At 47.8% G+C, this 18,998-nt stretch overlaps 1 protein-coding gene across 1 annotated transcript; it reads left to right on the top strand.

Moving 5' to 3' along the window:
* The first annotated feature begins 2,770 nt into the window (after positions 1–2,770).
* Positions 2,771–17,904, top strand: MLEC (malectin). The gene is made up of 5 exons (XM_060785385.2): positions 2,771–3,119; positions 9,749–9,927; positions 10,038–10,214; positions 11,461–11,518; positions 12,208–17,904. Exons 1-5 carry the CDS (start codon positions 2,900–2,902, stop codon positions 12,435–12,437), a joined length of 864 nt encoding a protein of 287 aa, XP_060641368.1. The 5' UTR covers positions 2,771–2,899; the 3' UTR covers positions 12,438–17,904.
* Positions 17,905–18,998: the final 1,094 nt, after the last annotated feature.

Raw genomic sequence — 18,998 nt, 5'->3', positions numbered from 1 at the left:
TTATTTGTTCTGTCTTTCCTTCCCTCCTTCCTTTTTTCCTTGTGTTTCTTTCTCACCTTCCTTCCTTCCTTCCCTCCTTCCTTCTTTCTTTCCTGCTTTTTTTCCCTTCCTTCCTTCCTTCCTTCCTTCCTTCCTTCCTTCCTTCCTTCCTTCCTTGTTTCTGCCTCCCCCTTCCCAACCGTGATGTTGCTCCTGACTCAGATGCTGGACCCACAATCGGTATGACAGCGGGGCAGACCCCTGTGTGGAAGCAGCGGCAGTAGCAAACCCCTGCCCCCCGGGATGATGGGAGTCTCTGCGCCTCCTTCTCCGCCTTATCCCACCGCCCCCGCCCCCCGGCGCCCTCCCAGGGATTATGCAACAAGGAGAGAGGATGCTCCAGCTTCCCATTGCCTTCCCATTAGGAACATTATTTTATAGCAGTATGGGAGCAGGGTAACGGCGCTCCATGAATTCATGTCAGCCACATGACCTTGGAGGTGTCTACGGACAACGCTGGCTCTTCGGCTTAGAAATTGAGATGAGCACCACACCCCAGAGTCAGACATGACTGGACTTAATGTCAGGGGACTACCTTTACCTTTATGGGAGCGGGGAAAGCAAGTGGCCAGAGCAAAGAGGACTGTTTAGCCGAGGTGAGAGAGAGAGACAGACGATGGAGGCGGTCTCCTGCGTGCGTGCACCCTCCCCACCCCTGTGCGCATGCTCAGTGTTGTCCTCTCTTTTTAGATTTTGTGAGTTTGTTTTGGTGGTTTATTTTAATTTTTATGATTGTTGGTCATACCTTGGGGTATGAGGCATTTCAAGGCCAAATTTGGTGATATTTGGTCCTGTAGTTTTTCCGTTTTTAAACCACTCACGACGACGTCCACCTTTTTATATATATAAAAAGAAAAGATGGCGTCTTCAAATCGGCTCAGATCTCTCCTGATGACCCCAATACAAGGCAGAGAAGGTGAAAGAGTTCAAGTGGCATCAAACTGGATCAACCCTACAGTATAGATGCAGCCCAAGTCTTTATGATTCACAGCGGTTTTATCCTAGGGTTTTTGTGGCAAGATTTTATGTATATTTTGGGGATATCTACAGTGTAAAGCAAATCACATTCATACACTTAGACATATGTTTGCCAGTTATGAACAAGCAGTTATGACATAATGGACAATGAAGCACTGAATGAATCAATTGAGGTCGAAGTCAAGCATTTGAATCCTTGTTTGGCCATGATGCCCACTGGGAAGGTCACACTCTCCAGCCCCAGAAGATAAAAGACCTTGCCAAACAAACCTTGTGTGAGACCCTTAGGTTTGACCCCACTTGACCTGCCCTGGCTCTGTCATAGAATTATAGAGTAACAGAATCATAGAGTTGGAAGAGACCTCATGGGCCATCCAGTTCAGCCCCCTGCCAAGAAGCAGGAAAACTGCAATCAAAGCACCCCCGACAGACGGCCATCCAACCTCTGTTCAAAAGCCTCCAAAGAAGGAGCCTCCACCACACCCTGGGGCAGAGAATAGAGTTGGAAGAGACCAACTCCCTTCTTCCATGCAGGAATGGCACAATGAAAGCACCCCCAACAGATGGTCATCCAGCCTCTGTTTAAAGGCCTCCAGAGAAGGAGATGGAATCATAGAGTTGGAAGAGGCCACATGGGCCATCTAATCTAACCCCCTGCCATGCAGGAAAAGCACAATCAAAGTGCTATGGAAAATCCTCTGAGTTTTAGCCAGCCTTCTTTGGTAGATAAACTACAACTCCCATTGCTGCATAGCATGTATATTTATATATTATAAACTGTGCTGCAATTTGTATATTGCAGCACAGTGGTATAGTACAATAATGTAGAATACTAATATTGTGCTGTGCCAATAATTTTATTGTACATATGTATAATACTGATAATAATATAATGTAATACAATATACTACAGATAATATATTATAATATATACTAATATTGTAATATAGTAATAGTAATATATTAAATATAATTACTACCCATAATATATAATAATACATGATAAGATACTGTTTTATTATTGTATATTTGAAGTTGTCATTTTTTGATGGTGAGCCGCTTTGAGTTTCCGTATGGAGAGATAAAGCGGGATGTAAATAAATAAGTAAAATAGAAGTGAGTCCGGGCAATTCAATTGGGTTCAAAAAAGCACTCAAGGGCGTCCCCATTGGGAGATTAGTCGAGCTGAACTGACAAAGCGTCCCTTCCCTACTCGAGGGATGGAGTCGGTTGCCACGGCAACCACAAGGCCTCCAAGGACCCAAACCTCAGCTTCCGGCTTCCTTCCAACGCTATTCCCAGAAGCCACCGCGTCCACTAGCCGCGCTGGAGCTTTCTGATTAGCTGACCCGTCTTGGGCCGTACCATCAGGTTGAATGGAAAGGGAGGGGGGCTATCCTAAGGACTCATTCTAAATAAAAGGACGCGAGTGCAAAGGCAGCATCACTCTTGGACAGCCGAAGCGGTTTAGAGAAAGAGCGACCCGTTGCGGGCGCCTCTTCCGTCGAAGAAGAAAGGCGGGAGACGTCCGCGAAGAACGCCCTCCCCCCACGAGACACGCGCAATGGTCCGGCCCAACCGCCCCCAGAGCCGTCAGTCAAAGGCCTTCACCCGCCTTGTCCTCTCAACGCAACTTGCTCCTCCCCGCGCGCCCATGGGCCGGTGGCCTCGCCGATATGCAAATCACGTCGCCCCGCCAGCCAACGGGGAGGCGGGAGCCGGCCGCGCCGCGCGGGGATTGGCCGTGGTGGGCGGGCCACCGGCGAGGCTAGCGGGTTGAGCTGCCCCCGCGCGGCTGAGGGGCCGAAGGAGGCTGTGGCGGCAGGAGCGGCGGAGGGGAGTCGGCATGTGCGGCGGCTGAGGCGCCGGGAAAGGAGCCCCAATGGCCGCCGCGGTTGAGGCCGGGAGCCCGCCGCTCCTGGCCCTGCTCTGGCCGCCGCTGCTGCTCCTGCTCGGGCTGCAGCCGCCGCCTCCGGGCGCGGAAGGGGCCGCCAGCCTGACCGAGAGCGTGGTGTGGGCCGTCAACGCGGGCGGCGAAGCCCATGTGGACGTCCACGGCATCCACTTCCGGAAGGACCCCCTTGAAGGCCGGGTGGGACGAGGTGAGAGTCCCTCGGAGCTAGGGCCGCGCAAGTTGGCGTCACCCCCGCCACCATTCCACCGTTTGAGAGGCTGGCGGTTGGGGGAGTTGCCGTCCAGAGAGGAACTCCGCTCGGAAGAGAGGCGGAGGCGGGTTTGGGATTCCAGGGTCGCTCTGGGAAAGAACCCGTGGCTGAGCTTCAGGCAAAGACTCCGGTCCCATCTACACCGCCTTCCATGCCAGGATCCCATCCCAGAACCCTTCCACGCAGCCAGAGAACCCAGAATATCAAGGCCGACAATCCACAATGTCTGCTTTGAACTGGGTCATCTGAGTCCATATAATCCAGTTCAATGTGGATTTTATACAGCTATGTGGAAGAGGGCCCAGATTATCTGCTTTGAACTGGATTATATGAGTCTCCACTGCCAGATCATCTGGGATCAGATCGCGGGATATAGGGCAGTGTAGATCCAGCCAGAGGCCCCGTCTACACTGCCTTAGATTCCAGTTTAGTTGCACTTAAGCTGCATTGTATGGCAGTGGAGGTGGGGCTGGAGCTTTAGATCCTGCAGGATACTTCATCTCCTGGAGCCAAGCATTTAGCTCCAGAGGCATGAGAAGGCTTTTAGATTGATCTCTTGCACTAAGGAGGCCTTTCTGTGGCCCACTGCAGCCAATCTTCGCAATCTTCCTTTGATCCTTGGGGGGGGGGTATCGCCTGCAGAATTCATGCCCTGTGGTGTCACTTTGAGTGCCCTGGCTCCATACTATGGAATCCTGGAATTGACAAGGGACCCTCTAGGGCCATCCAGTCCAGTCTTTTTGCACCAAGCAGGGAAGGCACCATCCAAGCCCCCCCCCCCCCCAACAGATGACCGTTCAGCCTCTGTTTAGAAATCTCCAGTCAGAGGTGTAGTTGTACAAGGCCTCTGGAGCATTCTCTGCCAAAGAGAGCTGGTATCTTGCTCAACTGCAGCTCCCAGGAACTCACATCATGGAGCCATGCATTGGTTCTATGTGGTAAGTGCCCCTAGGTTGTCAACTGGCAAATTGCATAAATAAGTGTTCCTTCTGCAAAAACAAGCAGGGCATGAGGAAAGGATGAATCTGTTCCACCTGAACATTAGGAAGAACGTTCTGACTGTAAGAAGAGCTGTTAAACAGTGGAACCCTCTGCCACAGAGTCCGATGGAAACTTCTTCCTTGAAGGCTTTAAAACAGAAGCTGGACGGTCATCTGTGGGGGTGCTTTGATTGTGCTTTTCCTGCATGGCAGAATGGGGTTGGACCGGTTGGCCCATGCAATCTCTTCCAGCTCTATGATTCTTTGATTCTGTTCTACTTTTTGCCTTTGTGGGCGCATTGAGACTGGGAAACCTCCAAAGCTTGGCATAGTGAAAGAGTGGTGTAGTTGGCCATGAATTCTCCAGGTCCCATTCCGGTCCTGGGCTGGCTCCCTGCCTCTTTCCATCTCCGGGTCTTAGCTCAGCTCTACCTCTCCTGGAGGCTGTGCTCTTTCCTGCTCTCTCCTTTTGGATTCTGCTGGCCACTACTTGGGCTCTGCATTCACCTCACCGCGGCCACTCCTCCTGCCAGTAGAAATCCCAGCAGCCAAACCTGGCCCTTTCTCCTCTCTGTAGGTACAAAAGGAAATGAGCTGGAGGCAGGTGGGAGCAGCAGCACTCCGACCTTGAAGGCCTGCCCCATCTCCCCTCTTCCTCCCTGCAGGGCTTGGCCTCCTGCTCTTCCGCTTCTGTACTCCTTGCCTTTCCCCACCCCTTTGCTTTTCAAAGCACCTTCCTTTGTAGCTTGTTCCTCCCTCCCGGCAACATTTACCTCTTTCTTTACCTCTTTCGTTGCTGGACTTTGGCCCCTTCAGGGCTGTCCCTTGCCACCTTTGAAGTAAGAACGGGTCTGGATGGGAAACTGTTAAGGCTAGACTTTATCACACAGTCTCTGCCCATTTCAGTTGGCGGCTTTAGGGTGCCTGGCTGGTTGCACCTTGGCACAGCTGGGGTGCTGTTGCTTTTGTGAAACATACACCAGAAAAGGGGCGGGCATTTTCATTGGCAGCCCTACAGTAAGCTGGAAGTGACTTGTTTCTATCCGTTTCTTGCTCCTGAGCTGATACAAATCTGTGAGCATTTTTCTTTCAGTCCCCTTGACCTTCTGTCCTTCTTCCTTCTGTGTTGTTCTTTTGTTCTCTGCTCAGCCGATGGAAGAAGAACTATTTTGAGCCCTTGCTTAGTTGCTTGAAATGACTGCCTTGTTTTCACCACCTTTTGCCAAAGGGCCTGGCTGTACTGCTTTCTTTCTCCCTCGGATCTAGTTGCTCGTCCTGTTCTTGGCTTTGGCAGTCCAATCATTGTTAAGAAGATAAGCTTTTTTTACGTAGCAGAGTTCTGCAAAGTCTCGAGGCACCATGTGCTTCGCCACAACTCCATCCATACAAGTTTCACAGGCTCAGTGGTTGCATCACACAAACGGTAAGCTTCAGCCGTGCCTGGAGTCTTCCAGCGGCCGTTGAAGATGCAGGAAACAATTTCTGGTGTATGCTGAAGATTGCGTCCTCGTCATGTTATCAAAACTTCCTGTCTGCTTCTATCATGATTAGATAAAATTGCATCTAAATCTCTTGTCCGGAAACATGAAAACTACCACCATACATGTGGTTTGACTTAAAATCGTCTAATAAGCGGAATAGTCAAGACTCTGCCTGTAGGTGTGCCATGCCTGCCAGCTTTGAGGGCTAGAAACCTGCTCTCTTTTACAAACGGAAATACAGTTTCTCATAAATGGAGCCCTAACTACGTAGTGGTCCCATCTCTTCTACATTAACCTGTGGCTTTTTGAACTAAATTGATTTGAGCAGAACTCTTTGCCTCTTACTTGGAGACCAATCCTTCTCTCCTCATGCCTTTTGTCTCTACAATGTGCCTCTCAGTTTTATCCAGTCTGCCACAGCAAACCTAACTTCAGTGATTCCCTGCCATAATAGGGCTTTATGTGAATCTTTTCTTGGCAGGTATAGTTTGATCGAGACACAGCTGTCAAGGAGCCTTAAAGAAGTGGCATTGATTGATTTTGTAAGGAGTGAGTCCTTGGTGGGCGTTGGTCATAAAGTTCCACAAGTTGGTCTCAACTTGCCAGTTCCAGGTCTCCTTTTGGGCCGCTGGTTTTGATGCAGCTGCCAGGGCGTAGCTGCAGAACACTTCCAACTCACTGCTTCTGGATTCTGCACACTTTTCTCCCTCTTTTAGGGCACTAAAATGTTGCAGGGAAAGAAGGCTTGGGCAAGATTTAGGAATTGCTTTTCTTCTCGTACACCTTCTCCTCCTGAAACACTTTAGCGCTGAATTGGTTTAGGCTAAAAAGTTGGGAAGCATTTCCAGATGCACTCTGTAGGTTACCAGCCATGGGGACAGGGCCTGCTGGCTGTTCTCTTTCCAATGTTTATTTATTTACTGCATTTATATCCCACCCTTCTCACTCCGAAGGGAACTCTGGGCATCTCAAAAAATAAGGCACAATTCAATGCCACATATACATACATAAAATAAAAACAACCATATAAAATTAAAACCAAATAGTTAAAAAGCATATCAATCTTAAGACAAGTTCATTACTTATTGCACTGAGTATTACTGTTCAAAGGCTTGGTCCCACATCCATGTCTTCACTTTCTTTTTGAAGGTCGGGAAGGAGGAACTTGTCTAATTTCACTGGGGAGGGAGTTCCACAGCCGAGGGCCCACCACTGAGAAGGCCTTGTCTCTCGTCCCCACCTGCCTTGCCTGTGAAGGAGGTGGGATCGAGAGCAGGGTCTCCCCGGACGATGAGGATTCTAGGCGGAAAATGGGGCAGGGCTCCTTCCATGCACACACTACCTGCCAGATAGATTGGAGTTTTGCTTCAGTGAAGAATCCCTTGTCAGCAGGGTTGACAAGATTCACCTCAAATGAAACATGTCAATTAATTATATGACTTGTAATGAATTAATTCTGAAGAAGAAGCCCCCTATCTTTGATGTGATGTGATGTTTTTATGAGTCTTTGAAGAGACAGATTGAGGATTTTGTGTGCATTTTCTCAATAAAGTCGTTGTTGTGTCCAGAACAAAGTGAAAATAAGGTCTTGCGACAGTGGCTCCCAGCTGCTGTTTACCTTGTCTATTGGAAGCAGGTGCCCACAGCCATGGTAGCATTGCATTCTTTCCCAGCTCAGGCCGTTAATGTATTATTTACTACCAACATGCTGATGCAACCCAACACTGAAATGTATTCTGCCCGCCTTTCTTCATAATCCTCCCAATGCCATTGCTACTAAAAACATTCCAGGTAGACAAGAGGACAAAGCGGAAGTGGGAGGGTCTGGGCAGGCATGAAAGGACTTTGTAAAAGTCTCTTTGTTAGAGGCTTTGCTAACTGAGGCATGCCTGCATTTGGGAGCCAACGGAGCTGGGGCTGGATTTCCTCTTACTCATTAGTACAAGTTCTCTTTGGGGATTTTCTACTTGATTGCATCTTGAGAGGTTTTTCTTTGAAATCTGTGATTCTGTTCCTGTTCCATTTCTTTGACATATGTGTTGCATACTGGTTGTGATTCCCAGTTCCTCTCTTTTAAGTAATTCTTGCTGGTAGAAGAGAGGATCGAGAGATGACATGATAGTCATTTTTAAACACTTGAAGTGATGCCCTGTTAAAAGCTTATTTTCGCCTGCTTTGGAGACGAGGACGCAATGGATTCAAGTTGCAAGAAAGGAGATGTGGCCTAAACATTAGGAAGGGCTGCCTGTCAGTAAGAACAGCTCCACAGTGGGAGCCTCAAAGGGTGGTGGGCTCTCCTTTTGGGGTCCTAAAATAGAGGTTGGATGACTGACTCTCAGAAATATGTTGATGATGTGTCCTTCATGGTTGGAGTTGGAATATAGATGCCCTTGTGGCCCCTTCCAAGCCTACGAGTCTGTGGTTTTTAGTGTTTCTCAAGATTTCTGAATAGTGGAGGCATCCCTTTTTCCAACGTTGAAATGGGGGGCACACGTCACTCTTCTTCCAACCATAAGGTATTAGGACACAGACTCATGTATAAGTCTGGAATTTTGAATGAAAAATTGGCCCCAGAAACCTGGCCCAATTTACCCACAGATCAATGTAAGTACTGTAGCTTAACGTTTATTGAAAAATGAACTATATCTTAGTAGAATGGCAGAAAGTGAGAGCTCAGACTATCTCAGGAGGACATCAAAGAAGCACCACAGTGCCATTTCTGGCCTTTTTGAATGTCTGGATGGGGAAGTGGTGGTGGCCCGAGGTGGAGCTGCAGTTCCCCTAGGCTTGGAATGACCTTCGACTTATCAATGTTTCATGTAAAAATCCATAATTTTGGCCCCCAGACCATGCCTTGACTTATGTACAAGGTAGACTTATACATGAGAATCTACAGCACTTCTAAAATGTGGATACGTGCAATGCCAGTCCAAATGACTTGTGCAGAGGTACATTGGCTAGCTTCCTTTGAAGGTGGATGCTTTTGCTATGCCTCTCCTTGGTGAGTTCTTTGAGTATTTTATTTTCCAGGCAGGGATACAGAAGAGCTCTCTTTCCCTAGCAGAGGTTGGCAGGGAAGAGTCAAGACCAGAGCCATAGATCTGGAGGTTCCACAGCAGGCGGCCTCCTTTGTTGAGATATGGAGAGCCTCTGTATTTGGCCCCATGGGAGCTACTAGCCCTTGTGCGTAAGAATAGCTAACTCCAAGCTTCTGCCTGACAATAGTAATGCCAGACGCAGGCATTAAATTGGAAACTTCTCCACTGTGAGCTGTTGTCATTGCTTCAAAGGAAATTCTCTTTGAAGGCAGCTGTCTGAGGCCTCTGATGTCATCCTTGAAAACGTTTGTTTCCTGGCTCCTCGCCCACCCCCAAACCACGTCTCAGATTCAGAGAGAGAGAGAGAGAGAGGAGTGCTACCTACAGTGTGCAGAGTGAGAATTGCTAGCCTAATGAACCCAGAGGGTCTGTGGACCAGGCGACGACTGAACAGACTTCCAAATGTGCTGCCTGTTCCTTATTGAGTGTCGATCTTTTGGAAGTGGGCCCAAGCCGTGAAGGCAGTTCTCACCTCCCTTGCCCACACACACTGGGCACTGGAGAGTTTCCCCCAAGAAGTTGTTGCTTGAGAACGGCGGCATCGAGCCGTACCTGGTGGGTGTGAGTTGCCAGATGCCACCGATGGAGCTCTTGTGTTGCTTCTTGCCTGCGTCAGTCTGTGTGTTTAGCTCGGTTTCAGACAATATTGCTCATAATGAGAAATCAAGCTGGGCTCTGCTGCATTCCAGCTGCCAGATCTTGCCCTCTGTGAGCCTTTGATCAATTTCTGCCTGTGCTTAAAATAAGAGTCAGAAGCCCCATGGAGATGGGAGAAAACAGTTGGGGTAGGTGGGTACACAAAAGTGTGGGGAAGAAACACCTAAACCCTATGGTTGGTAAATCGAGGACTATGTGTTGACTCACCATCTAACAATTAATTGAACAGACCTACTCTAATTGGAGACTTAAGCCAAAGGATTCCAGGCCAGGGCTGCCTTCATTACAAACAAAGCTTAACTTTGGGAGGGGCTTGAAGGGTCTTACCATATTTATTTTTTTAAACGCAGCCTCTGACTATGGCATGAAGCTGCCCATCCTGCGATCCAACCCTGAGGATCAGATTCTCTACCAGACAGAACGCTACAATGAGGAAACCTTTGGGTATGAGGTCCCCCTCAAGGAGGAGGGGGACTATGTTCTGGTGCTGAAGTTTGCCGAAGTCTATTTTGCACAGTCCCAACAGAAGGTAAGCAGTGCATGGCACTGGACCATGCTGTCTTTGAGTCATGGTGGGGACAGTATATCGTTTCAGTCACAAAGGGCCAGATGCAATTGCGTCTTACTTCCATCTTGTAGGTATTTGATGTGCGTGTGAATGGCCACGTGGTGGTGAAAGACCTGGACATCTTTGACAGAGTCGGGCACAGCACAGCCCATGATGAGATTATTCCCATCAGCATCAAGAAGGGGAAGCTAAGTGTCCAGGGAGAGGTTTCGACATTCACTGGGAAGCTGAACATTGAATTTGTCAAGGTAACCACAAACCCTGGCATAGCACTCCCCCCCTTGCAAAGATATGTGAGGTGTGGATAGAGTAGATTTGCTCACTTCTTTCTTTCCTGAGTTCTTTCTGCAGCAATGGCTGACCATATGGACCACTGTATTGCTTAGTGCAGGCTAAGGAACCTATAACTCCCATCCTGTCGGAAAGACCTTTATCTTCCACACGAACCTGCCCAAGTTATGAGATTCTGAAATAGGCTTTTGCTGTGTTCCACTAGGACACTCAGTCCATGCTGGCTCTATCATAAAACATGGTGTTGTCTGCCTTCAAGCGATTTCCAACTTATGGTGGTCCTAAAGCAACTCTATTCCAGAGTTTTCTTAGCAAGCTCTGTTTAGAGGAAGTTTACTTTTGCCTTCCTCTGAAGCTGAGAGAGCGTGGGACCTACCCAGGGTCATTGGTGGTTTTCTGTGGCTGAACAGGGCTTTGAATCCTGGTCTTCATAGGTTAATGCTACACCATACTGACTCCTTTTAAAGTCCATATGCAGGTATATGTGTGTACAATTACATTCCTCAGATGATATTTTTGCAGAAGAGGCTCAAGTTTGGATAACCAGGGCTATGGAAAGGGTTAGCCCCCTTTCAGAGCACATCTCTTCTCAGGCAAGTAGTTGCTTCCTGTTCCTGTTGCAAAGGGGTAAAAGGCAAAACTTGTGGGCTTTAGTAGCAGGCATGTCAAAACATATCCCCCAATTGTGACTAATATATACGCAGGCTTACCACCATCTTGCTCCTCGCCATCTTGCTCGACTCCGTCTGGGATTTTTTCAAAAGAATAATACCTCCCATTGCAGAAAAGTCCTAGTGAAGAAGCAAGATGTCCCAGGGTTTTGAAGAGTCCCAAATCCTCCAGAATCATTTTAGCAGAGATAGAAAATTCCCTTCTCCCTCCCTCAGATGGATAAAAATCAATAAAGTGACAGACTCACTGCATATATGATAGCAGCAACCAATTAAAACCTGTCGCTGGTGAAGGAAGGCGGACATGGGAGAGCTGAGAAGAGTGTTCCGATCAATATTTCTGAAGATATTCAATCGATGCTTTTGAAATTGCCTTGATCTAAATCAGTCCACCTCTGCTCCCTGGTGTGAATGGCAATACACTCCAACATGACAACACAGCTCTAAAACTCCCTAGGTAGCTGGGCTGTTCTGGCAAAGTCAGTGGTGGAAAATGACTTTACTGTGTGTGTGTTTTTTTCTCTCTCTGCAGGGGTACTACGATAACCCCAAAGTGTGTGCACTATATGTCCTCGCAGGAACGGTGGATGGTAAGTGTTTTTCTAAAACCACCCGTCTCAACCTCCTCTTCATCTCGCTAGCCAGTTGGGTTTCATGGTACAGCCATTAGCAAGGGGTCTTTGTGTAACAATGACCATTTGCCAAGAACCCTAGCTTTGGTCCCATTCCAGTGCTGTCTCCCCTTCAGCATCTGTTCAGATAGCAGATATCACCCTGCAGTGTGTGCCTCTGCATGAGCCATGCTCCTGTACTATTCTCATTCAACCATTTAAAGCAGCAGTGGACATCTGGGTGATCTCTCAGTATCTCTGTCTTCATCAAAGTCCTCACAATGGCAACCAGAAGTGCCAGAATGTTACTTCCATTCACCATTTTGAGAAGGTCTTTAACAAAGATAGAAGTAATTGAACTTTTGTGGGGGTGGGGGGTCCCCTAAAGGGCTGGGTTGTTTTTACACAGCTTGGGGACTTTTCATGTGGTTTCAGGGCAGAACACACTTGAAAACTGCCCCAAAATTATTTAAAGGGGGAAGATGAGGAGGATAGGGCTTCAGGGCTAGTTAAAGTGGGATCCAAGGGTGCACTTTTGCCCTAGAAGTGGGCAAGGTCTCCAGAGCCATATAGACACCAGACACTGAGCCAAAGTCCCCATGGCACCCAATTCCTGACTTATTTGTGCATGGCTCAAACACTAACTTTTCTCCTCTCTACTTCTCCAGATGTTCCAAAGCTGCAACCCCACCCCGGCTTGGAGAAAAAGGAGGAGGAGGAAGATGAAGAGGAGTACGAAGAAGGTTCCAGCACTAAAAAGCAGACCAATAAGAACCGGGTCCAGTCAGGGCCCCGCACACCAAACCCGTATGCCTCGGACAACAGCAGCCTCATGTTCCCCATCTTAGTGGCCTTTGGTGTATTCATTCCTACCCTCTTCTGCCTGTGCAGGTTGTGAGAAGCAAGACAAGCAGGCCGGCCAGATGTGGGCCAGAGGGGAGGAGTTGGACCAAACACAGAGGCGGCTTTGGGTTTCTCCATGTTCCTCATAATTTAAGGAAAATTTAAAAAAAAGTTTGCTTAAGGAGCCACAGGTACAATAAGGGAGAGTTTGCATCACCTTCTTTGCGGGGAAATTTCCTGCCCCTCCACAGCCGCCTCTGCAGAACCTTGGCTCTCCTCTGACTGTGTCCTGAGCAGCCACCTTTCCTGCCCAGAGAGCCACAGTTGCAAAACCTGGCGTCCTTCTTGCTGCAAGAGACTAGTGAACTCTATGCCTATCTGGGAGGGGAGATGGCTTAAAGAAGCAGTTTTTTTTTGGCATTGAACCCCCTCCTCGCCTGGAATAATTTGCATTGGTGTACTCCAATGGCGGGTGGGCAAGCGGGAGATGGACTGGTTTCTTGACATCGGCTGAAAGGTTTCTAAGTAAACACGGTACTTCCTTTCCATTGAGAAAAGGTTCAAAATTGTGGACTGGGCTCTGGGTTAAATGCCCTGGTTGTTGGAACAGGACAAAGCGGGTGTCTGAACTTATCTCCTCTGCTGGGGAGAAATATTTTAGTGATCCCATCTGAGTGTCATCTTGGAACGAGCTCGGCTTCAGGCAGGCCGTTTCCTTACTTGTCATGCCAGCTTGGAGACAGAAATCTTTGCTTTTCGCAGGGATGGGTCTCCTGTCCTGTCTTGACCCACCACTCATTCCTTCCATTTGGCTATTTCCCCAACCCCCAAGGAACCATCTCCTTCCCTTTTGTTGTGCCACTGGAATGGGCACCTCGTAGGTTGACTCATGAAGCACTTTCCCCTAATGGCCTTTTAATTTGTGTCAGAAGGCTTCCTTCTCTTGGAGCTGAATGTCACCTCTTTCCCTTTGCCAAAGGGCTCCAGGGCAGGGGGACTGAAGACGTAGCTTTGCTTACGATGCTATGGTTATGTGCATTGGTTCTAGAGCTGATTTGGAAAGGGTTAAGTGTGGGTCATTTTCATGGGATCTACAGCCATCTGTTTCTGGATTTACTGGTTTGTTTTCCCTGGAGCACAGTGTTGACGCATTCTGAAATTGGCAAATCTGTCAGTGATGAAGGAGTTGTATCTGGCATTTTGGTGAGGGATTTGTTGTGTGATCAAGGTGGATGTTGGCAGTTGTCTCAATGGTGGTGGAAGAGTTCTGACTCTTTGACCTGATCCACTGTGGTCTTGCCTCTTGGGCCTGTTTGATTTGTCTCCCCAATCAAAACCAGGTGGCTTGTCATGTTTCCTTGGGGGGGGGGGCTCATTTTTGTAGCAAAAGGGGAAATGGCTATCCTACATTGGAAAGAAGGGTGGTATAAAGTTTCTTACTGGTCACTTGGAAGCGCATCATAAAGATACTTGAATAATTTCCATTGCAAGGTTGGCACTCGTTGATACCAGCTCTTGGTGGCTGGAGCCCCATGCATTCCTTTTCTGCAAGTATCACTTCCTTCTTGTTCCAGGCACACCATCCAAACATGATAATCTCCATACTCCGTCCCTCTGCTGTGCTCTTGTATGTCATGGTATATGATGGGCAATGTTTTGCTTACTGGACCCCTGCTATTTGCATGGCAGAGACCTGACTGACATGCTTCACATTCCTCTTCAGAAGCTCAAATCCTTTGTCCCCATCCCTCGGTGAAGCAGGTGGTCACACCTGATTCTGGCCTGCACTCCTCACTTGTCCTCGGTACAGTCCTGGAAAGGAAATCACTTCCAAACAGGGCCACTGTTTTAGGCACAGCTCATACTTGCATTGAACTCATCCACTTGTCCTGTTTCCTCAACCCAGCCACAAATCACATCTCTTCAGGAAAGCCTACCTAGATCAATCTTCTGTGCTTTTGGCCCTAAAGGTCACTTTTTGAAAATTAATTCTACAAATGATAATTCTCTCCGCCTACCTGCTTAGTTTTCATTTTCCTTGGTTAATGAACTTCATGTAGCACCTTTCAGATGGCAGCGGGGATTTGGCTGGATGCAGCCTTGGAAATACCATCAGGTTGTTTGCCGCCCTTCTGCCGTCTGCTGTTTCTTTTCATTGCTCTGGATGTTGCATGATGAGATTGCAAGGAAGCCCTTTGTTTTTTAAATCCCAACTTTCCGAAGGACTTTTATTTAACCCTAGTATGGCTGTCTGGCTTAGGCTCTTTCGTGGCCCATGCACTCAGGTACGTGGTTGGGGCTTCAGCAGGATCACTTTGTCTTGATGCTGTCAATGGGGTCGAGCCCCTCGTCTTTAGAAGATCACCTTTTTCACTTGCTTATTGAAAGACTTTGGGGAGCTTGACAAATACAGCAGCTAGTAGTTTCTCCCATCTTGTTCCTTCAATGACTGCAGCTTGGAAGAGGTATCAGACATCCAGTGTGCCCCTGGCCACCAAAGTTTTAACAGGTGGACTCTGTTGTGTTTTGCTTGTCTGGTTCTGCCTTCCCCTCGCTAACATCCTGCATTGCATTGAGGAGACAGGGGGACAATGTACTGAATGTTTTTTGGTTCTCATCTATCCCCTTCCAGTCAATTGCTGGTCCCCAAAAGAGAAAGAGTTTGGCTTGCAGCTTGTCAGCAGATTGAACACTGTATCTTACTTAAGCAGGAGAGGTCAGAAACAGGCCTATGTCACCAGAGCAGTCTTGGTCTGGGAAGAAATGCTGTGATTTAGGGCCCCGTGTCCATCCCCCCACCCCCCAAACCTCATCCCTTTATTCTTGAAATTTGCAGAAAAGGCCATGGAGCCTTTGTGCGACTGGCTGAGCCGACCACCTTCCCTGGCTAAATTGGTATGAGGGCTGAGATTCTCCTTTTCAGATAGCTTCCTTGATTCACTCTCGGCTCCAGTCACGCCACGCAAAACTGTTTTGAGTGCAAAACTCTCCCGCCTTGGAAGCTTTTGAGACCCTCCTTTCATGTACACAGAGCAAACAGATCCCGTTTGCCCGTTTTGAACTGTGCCAAGAGAGCCTGGCAGGTGGAAACTGGAGGAACACCAAAGTCGAATCTGTGTCTATGTGTGTTTGTGCCTTTTTTAATTTTTCAGGTAGAGAGATGGCAATAGGCTTTGCTTGCAAAGAAGCTTCTGTTTTAAGGAACTTCTATTTCCACTTCTTTAAAAAAATGAAAGTTTGTGGGATGGTTGAGAAACCTTATCCCCTTTGAGCCAAACCGTTTCCCTGTCCGCTAAGAGTGAGGCGGCTGGGCTTCGGGTTCACCTTTCCGGTCCTGAGAAGTGCCATGCATGGGGAGCTGGGTTTGTTAAAATTCTGGTTTAGTTGGAAAAAGCAGCTTCACGGCGAGAGCACTACGCGGTGGCCTTCCACTAAGAACTTTGCAGCCTCAACTGTGGAGTGGAAACGCTCTTCACTAAACTCTCGAGTTGTCTCAGCATTACTGTAGAGTTGTAGGAGAGGGAGACTGATGTCATCCAGCACTTCTGCAATTGAATGATCTGCAGTCATATAATCTGAATTATCTGCCAGGTGACTGAAAGCTAGCATCCAGTACTGCAAGCCATGCCATGATGCTAAATTTGGGTTTCCCTGATGTTGGGTGCCCCACTGGCAAAGATACTGGGGCTGTGGGGCATCAGTGTACCAGTGCTTTGGGCTTCTGCAGTGAGTTTCCATGCTTTGACATCCACGGTTTACTTGCAAACATCTCTTTAGGTCCCCCTGGTTTTCGGGACCAGTATAACTATTTGCGGTCACAGTACAACTGCCAAATTGACTTTAAGAAGGCTGTCAAGTTTTGGCTTCTTGAAACCTAGAAAGGAAATAATTGAATGGGTGGCACACTTTAAACATTATGCAACCAAAAGGAAGACAGGTTTTTTTTCTTGAAGAAGGTCTGTTTCTGTGACCAGCCAGGGAGCAAAAGCATCGTCTCCTAGATAGAGGTCCCATCAAAGAGCCACAGAGGTGGCACTGCCAGGACTCAGTGGGTAAACTTAAGCATGGGCAAACTACTTTTTAAAACAATTCCCAGAATCCCTGATTTATTGTGGCTAGCGGTCATGTTGACTGGGGGATTTGGGGAGCCTTAATTCAAAAGAAGCAACCTTTCTCTGAACTCTGCTTTTGGGGAACTCGGCCGAAGACGCCAGAAGAAAAAAGCAGAGTTCTGCGAGCATCAAAAGATGCTCGCAGGACCAAAATAATATTGGAGCCTGCTGTGTTTATGCTTCCTCGGTAGGGGAGAAGAGGAAGTCTGCTTAAATAGACTATTGTGTTACAAGATCTTGGCATAAGACGAAAGGAAGGGTGTGCTGGGATCTCCGTAGAATCCCTAAGCATTCCAGCATTCTAAATTAGACATTGGCCTGGCAGCAGGGGCCTCGCAGTGGCAAAATACTGTTTCTCTCTACAGCTCTGGTTGGCTGTTACCAGGGATCATTTGGGAGAAGGATCAGTCAGTGCTTTGATGGGCTGATCCTTGTGTTGGTAGAACTCTTTCCTGCCTTTATAGTCCACGTTTAAGTGCTTTCCACCCTTGCAAGGTTAGACATACTATCTGGTGCCTTGCGGAGATCCCTTGGGGATAAAAGGCATACTAGGGTTCCCTCCCAATGTGAGGAAGGTCTCATAAGAGTTCAAAGCATGAGTTAGGAAAGCGGGTGCTCTCAGACCCAGCCTTCGGGTGATCCTGGTGATGCTTTTTGTATGATTTATATTTGGGCCAGGGAGAGGACAGATGTTATTCAATCCGTCCTCCTAAGCAAATGGGTTAAACTCAAGCAGAACGTAGCATCATTGATGGCAAACGGAGGGGCGAGGGGGGGGGGATGATTGCATCCGATTCACCGTTGGAATTGGATTTGGGGCGCTGCTTGCTCCGGAGGCCTGGGCACGCTTTGAGGCCGCCGATCTCTAGGCTTTTAGGGCAGCAAAACCGAGAACCCCAGTTGGCTGGGATCTCTTTCCTTGCTGGCAACTCTTTCCCCGTAACATAGAAAATAACACATGGCTTTGAAGGAGGAGGGTGTTTTTAACCATCCCTTTGCTTTCTGTCTTTAATCATTTGCAGTGATTCTTTTTTTTTATTATTTTCCTTACTCGGTGTGTATGTTTCATATCAAGCTTTTGGGCAAAGGGTGAAAAGCACAGATGTCTGATGTCTGACTGCGTTGCCTTGGCAAACGGATCTCTTCTTTTGTTTTCCTGGGGAAGTTGGAGGGGTGTGGGTGCGTTTCTTTGGGTTGCTTTCTTCTCCCCACCCCACCCTTGGCCCTATTTTTGGTACATTTAGCTGGTTTTTATTTTATAAATTTTGTTGGTGTCTTCTTCTTTATTTTCTTTTTTTTTTCCTCTCAGGATGTCTGGTTGAGGGAAATAATTCTGAAATATACTGCCTGGCAGTTTGAACCAGCAGTGTGTTAAAAATAAATAAAAATGAAATTATATTGTCACTCAAAGGAACTGGTGCTTTCTTGTTTATATATATACTAGCTTATGGACCTGGCGATGCCCGGGTTATTTGAAAAAGGTGTCGTTTGTTTTGGGGTGTTAGGTATGCACAGTTTGGTGTGGGTGAACAACAATTCCCAGAATCATGGGCAAATCTTCCCCAAACCTTGCCAGTATACAAAGTTGGCCATTTTGGGTTTGTGTGCCAAGTTTGGTCCAGGTACGTCATAGTCTGGCTGTAGTGCTCTCTGGATAAGACTGAACTACAGCTCCGAGATTCCCGGGGCAATCTTCCCAAAACACTCATCAGTGTTCACAATTGGCCTTGTTAACTCTGTGTGCCAAGTTTGCTCCAGATCCGTCGTTGGCTGAGTTCAGTGCTCTCTGGATAAAGGTGAACTACAACTCCCAGATTCCCAGGGCAATCACCTCGAAACCCTGCCAGTATCAACAGTTGGCTGTGTTGAGTCTGTGTGCCAAGTTTGGTTCAGAACCATTATTGGCTGGGTTCAGTGGTCTCTGGATGCAGATGAACTACAAGTCCCAAAATCAAGGCCAATTCCCACAAACCCCTGCAGTATGTTCAGTTGGTCATGGGGCTTCTCTGTGCCAAGCTTGGTCCCAGTCCATTTCTGATGGGGGTCACTGTTAATCTGGATGCAGGTGAACTACGACTTCCCAAATCAAGGTCAACACCCCCCCCCCCCCAAAAAAAAGCCCCTGCAGTGTGTTCAGTTGGTCATAGGGATTCTCTGTGCCAAGATTGGTCTCAGTCCATCATCGGTGGGGTTCGGAGTGGTCTTTGATTGCAGGTAAACTTTAAATCCCAGTACCTACAACTAATAAATGTCAAGGCCAATTCCACCCCACATTTAACAGTATTAAAATTTGGGCATATTGGGTATGTAGGCCAAATTTGGCCCAGATCCATTTATAGTGCTTTCTGGGTCTAGGTGAACTATAATGCTTATAAATCAAGGTGAATTTCCCCCAAAGTCTTCCTGCATTTTTTGCTGGGTGCTGGTCGTAGGGTTTCTGTGTGCTAAGTGAGGTCAAGGGCCATCATTGGTGGGGTCCAGAGTGCTCATTGATTGCAGGTGAA

The sequence above is a fragment of the Anolis sagrei genome, chromosome X, assembly GCF_037176765.1.
Source record: "Anolis sagrei isolate rAnoSag1 chromosome X, rAnoSag1.mat, whole genome shotgun sequence".
NCBI classification, from domain to species: domain Eukaryota; kingdom Metazoa; phylum Chordata; class Lepidosauria; order Squamata; family Dactyloidae; genus Anolis; species Anolis sagrei.
Note: the sequence above shows the minus strand (reverse complement) of the source record. Positions and strands in the feature narration are given on the sequence as shown.

Excerpts from the sequence above, each read along its gene's own strand:
- MLEC (XM_060785385.2), top strand. The coding sequence starts at position 2,900 with ATGGCCGCCGCGGTTGAGGCCGGGAGCCCGCCGCTCCTGGCCCTGCTC. Across the intron at positions 9,928-10,037 it reads TTGCACAGTCCCAACAGAAG|GTATTTGATGTGCGTGTGAA; the intron begins GTAAGCAGTGCA and ends TCCATCTTGTAG. Across the intron at positions 11,519-12,207 it reads CCTCGCAGGAACGGTGGATG|ATGTTCCAAAGCTGCAACCC; the intron begins GTAAGTGTTTTT and ends CTACTTCTCCAG.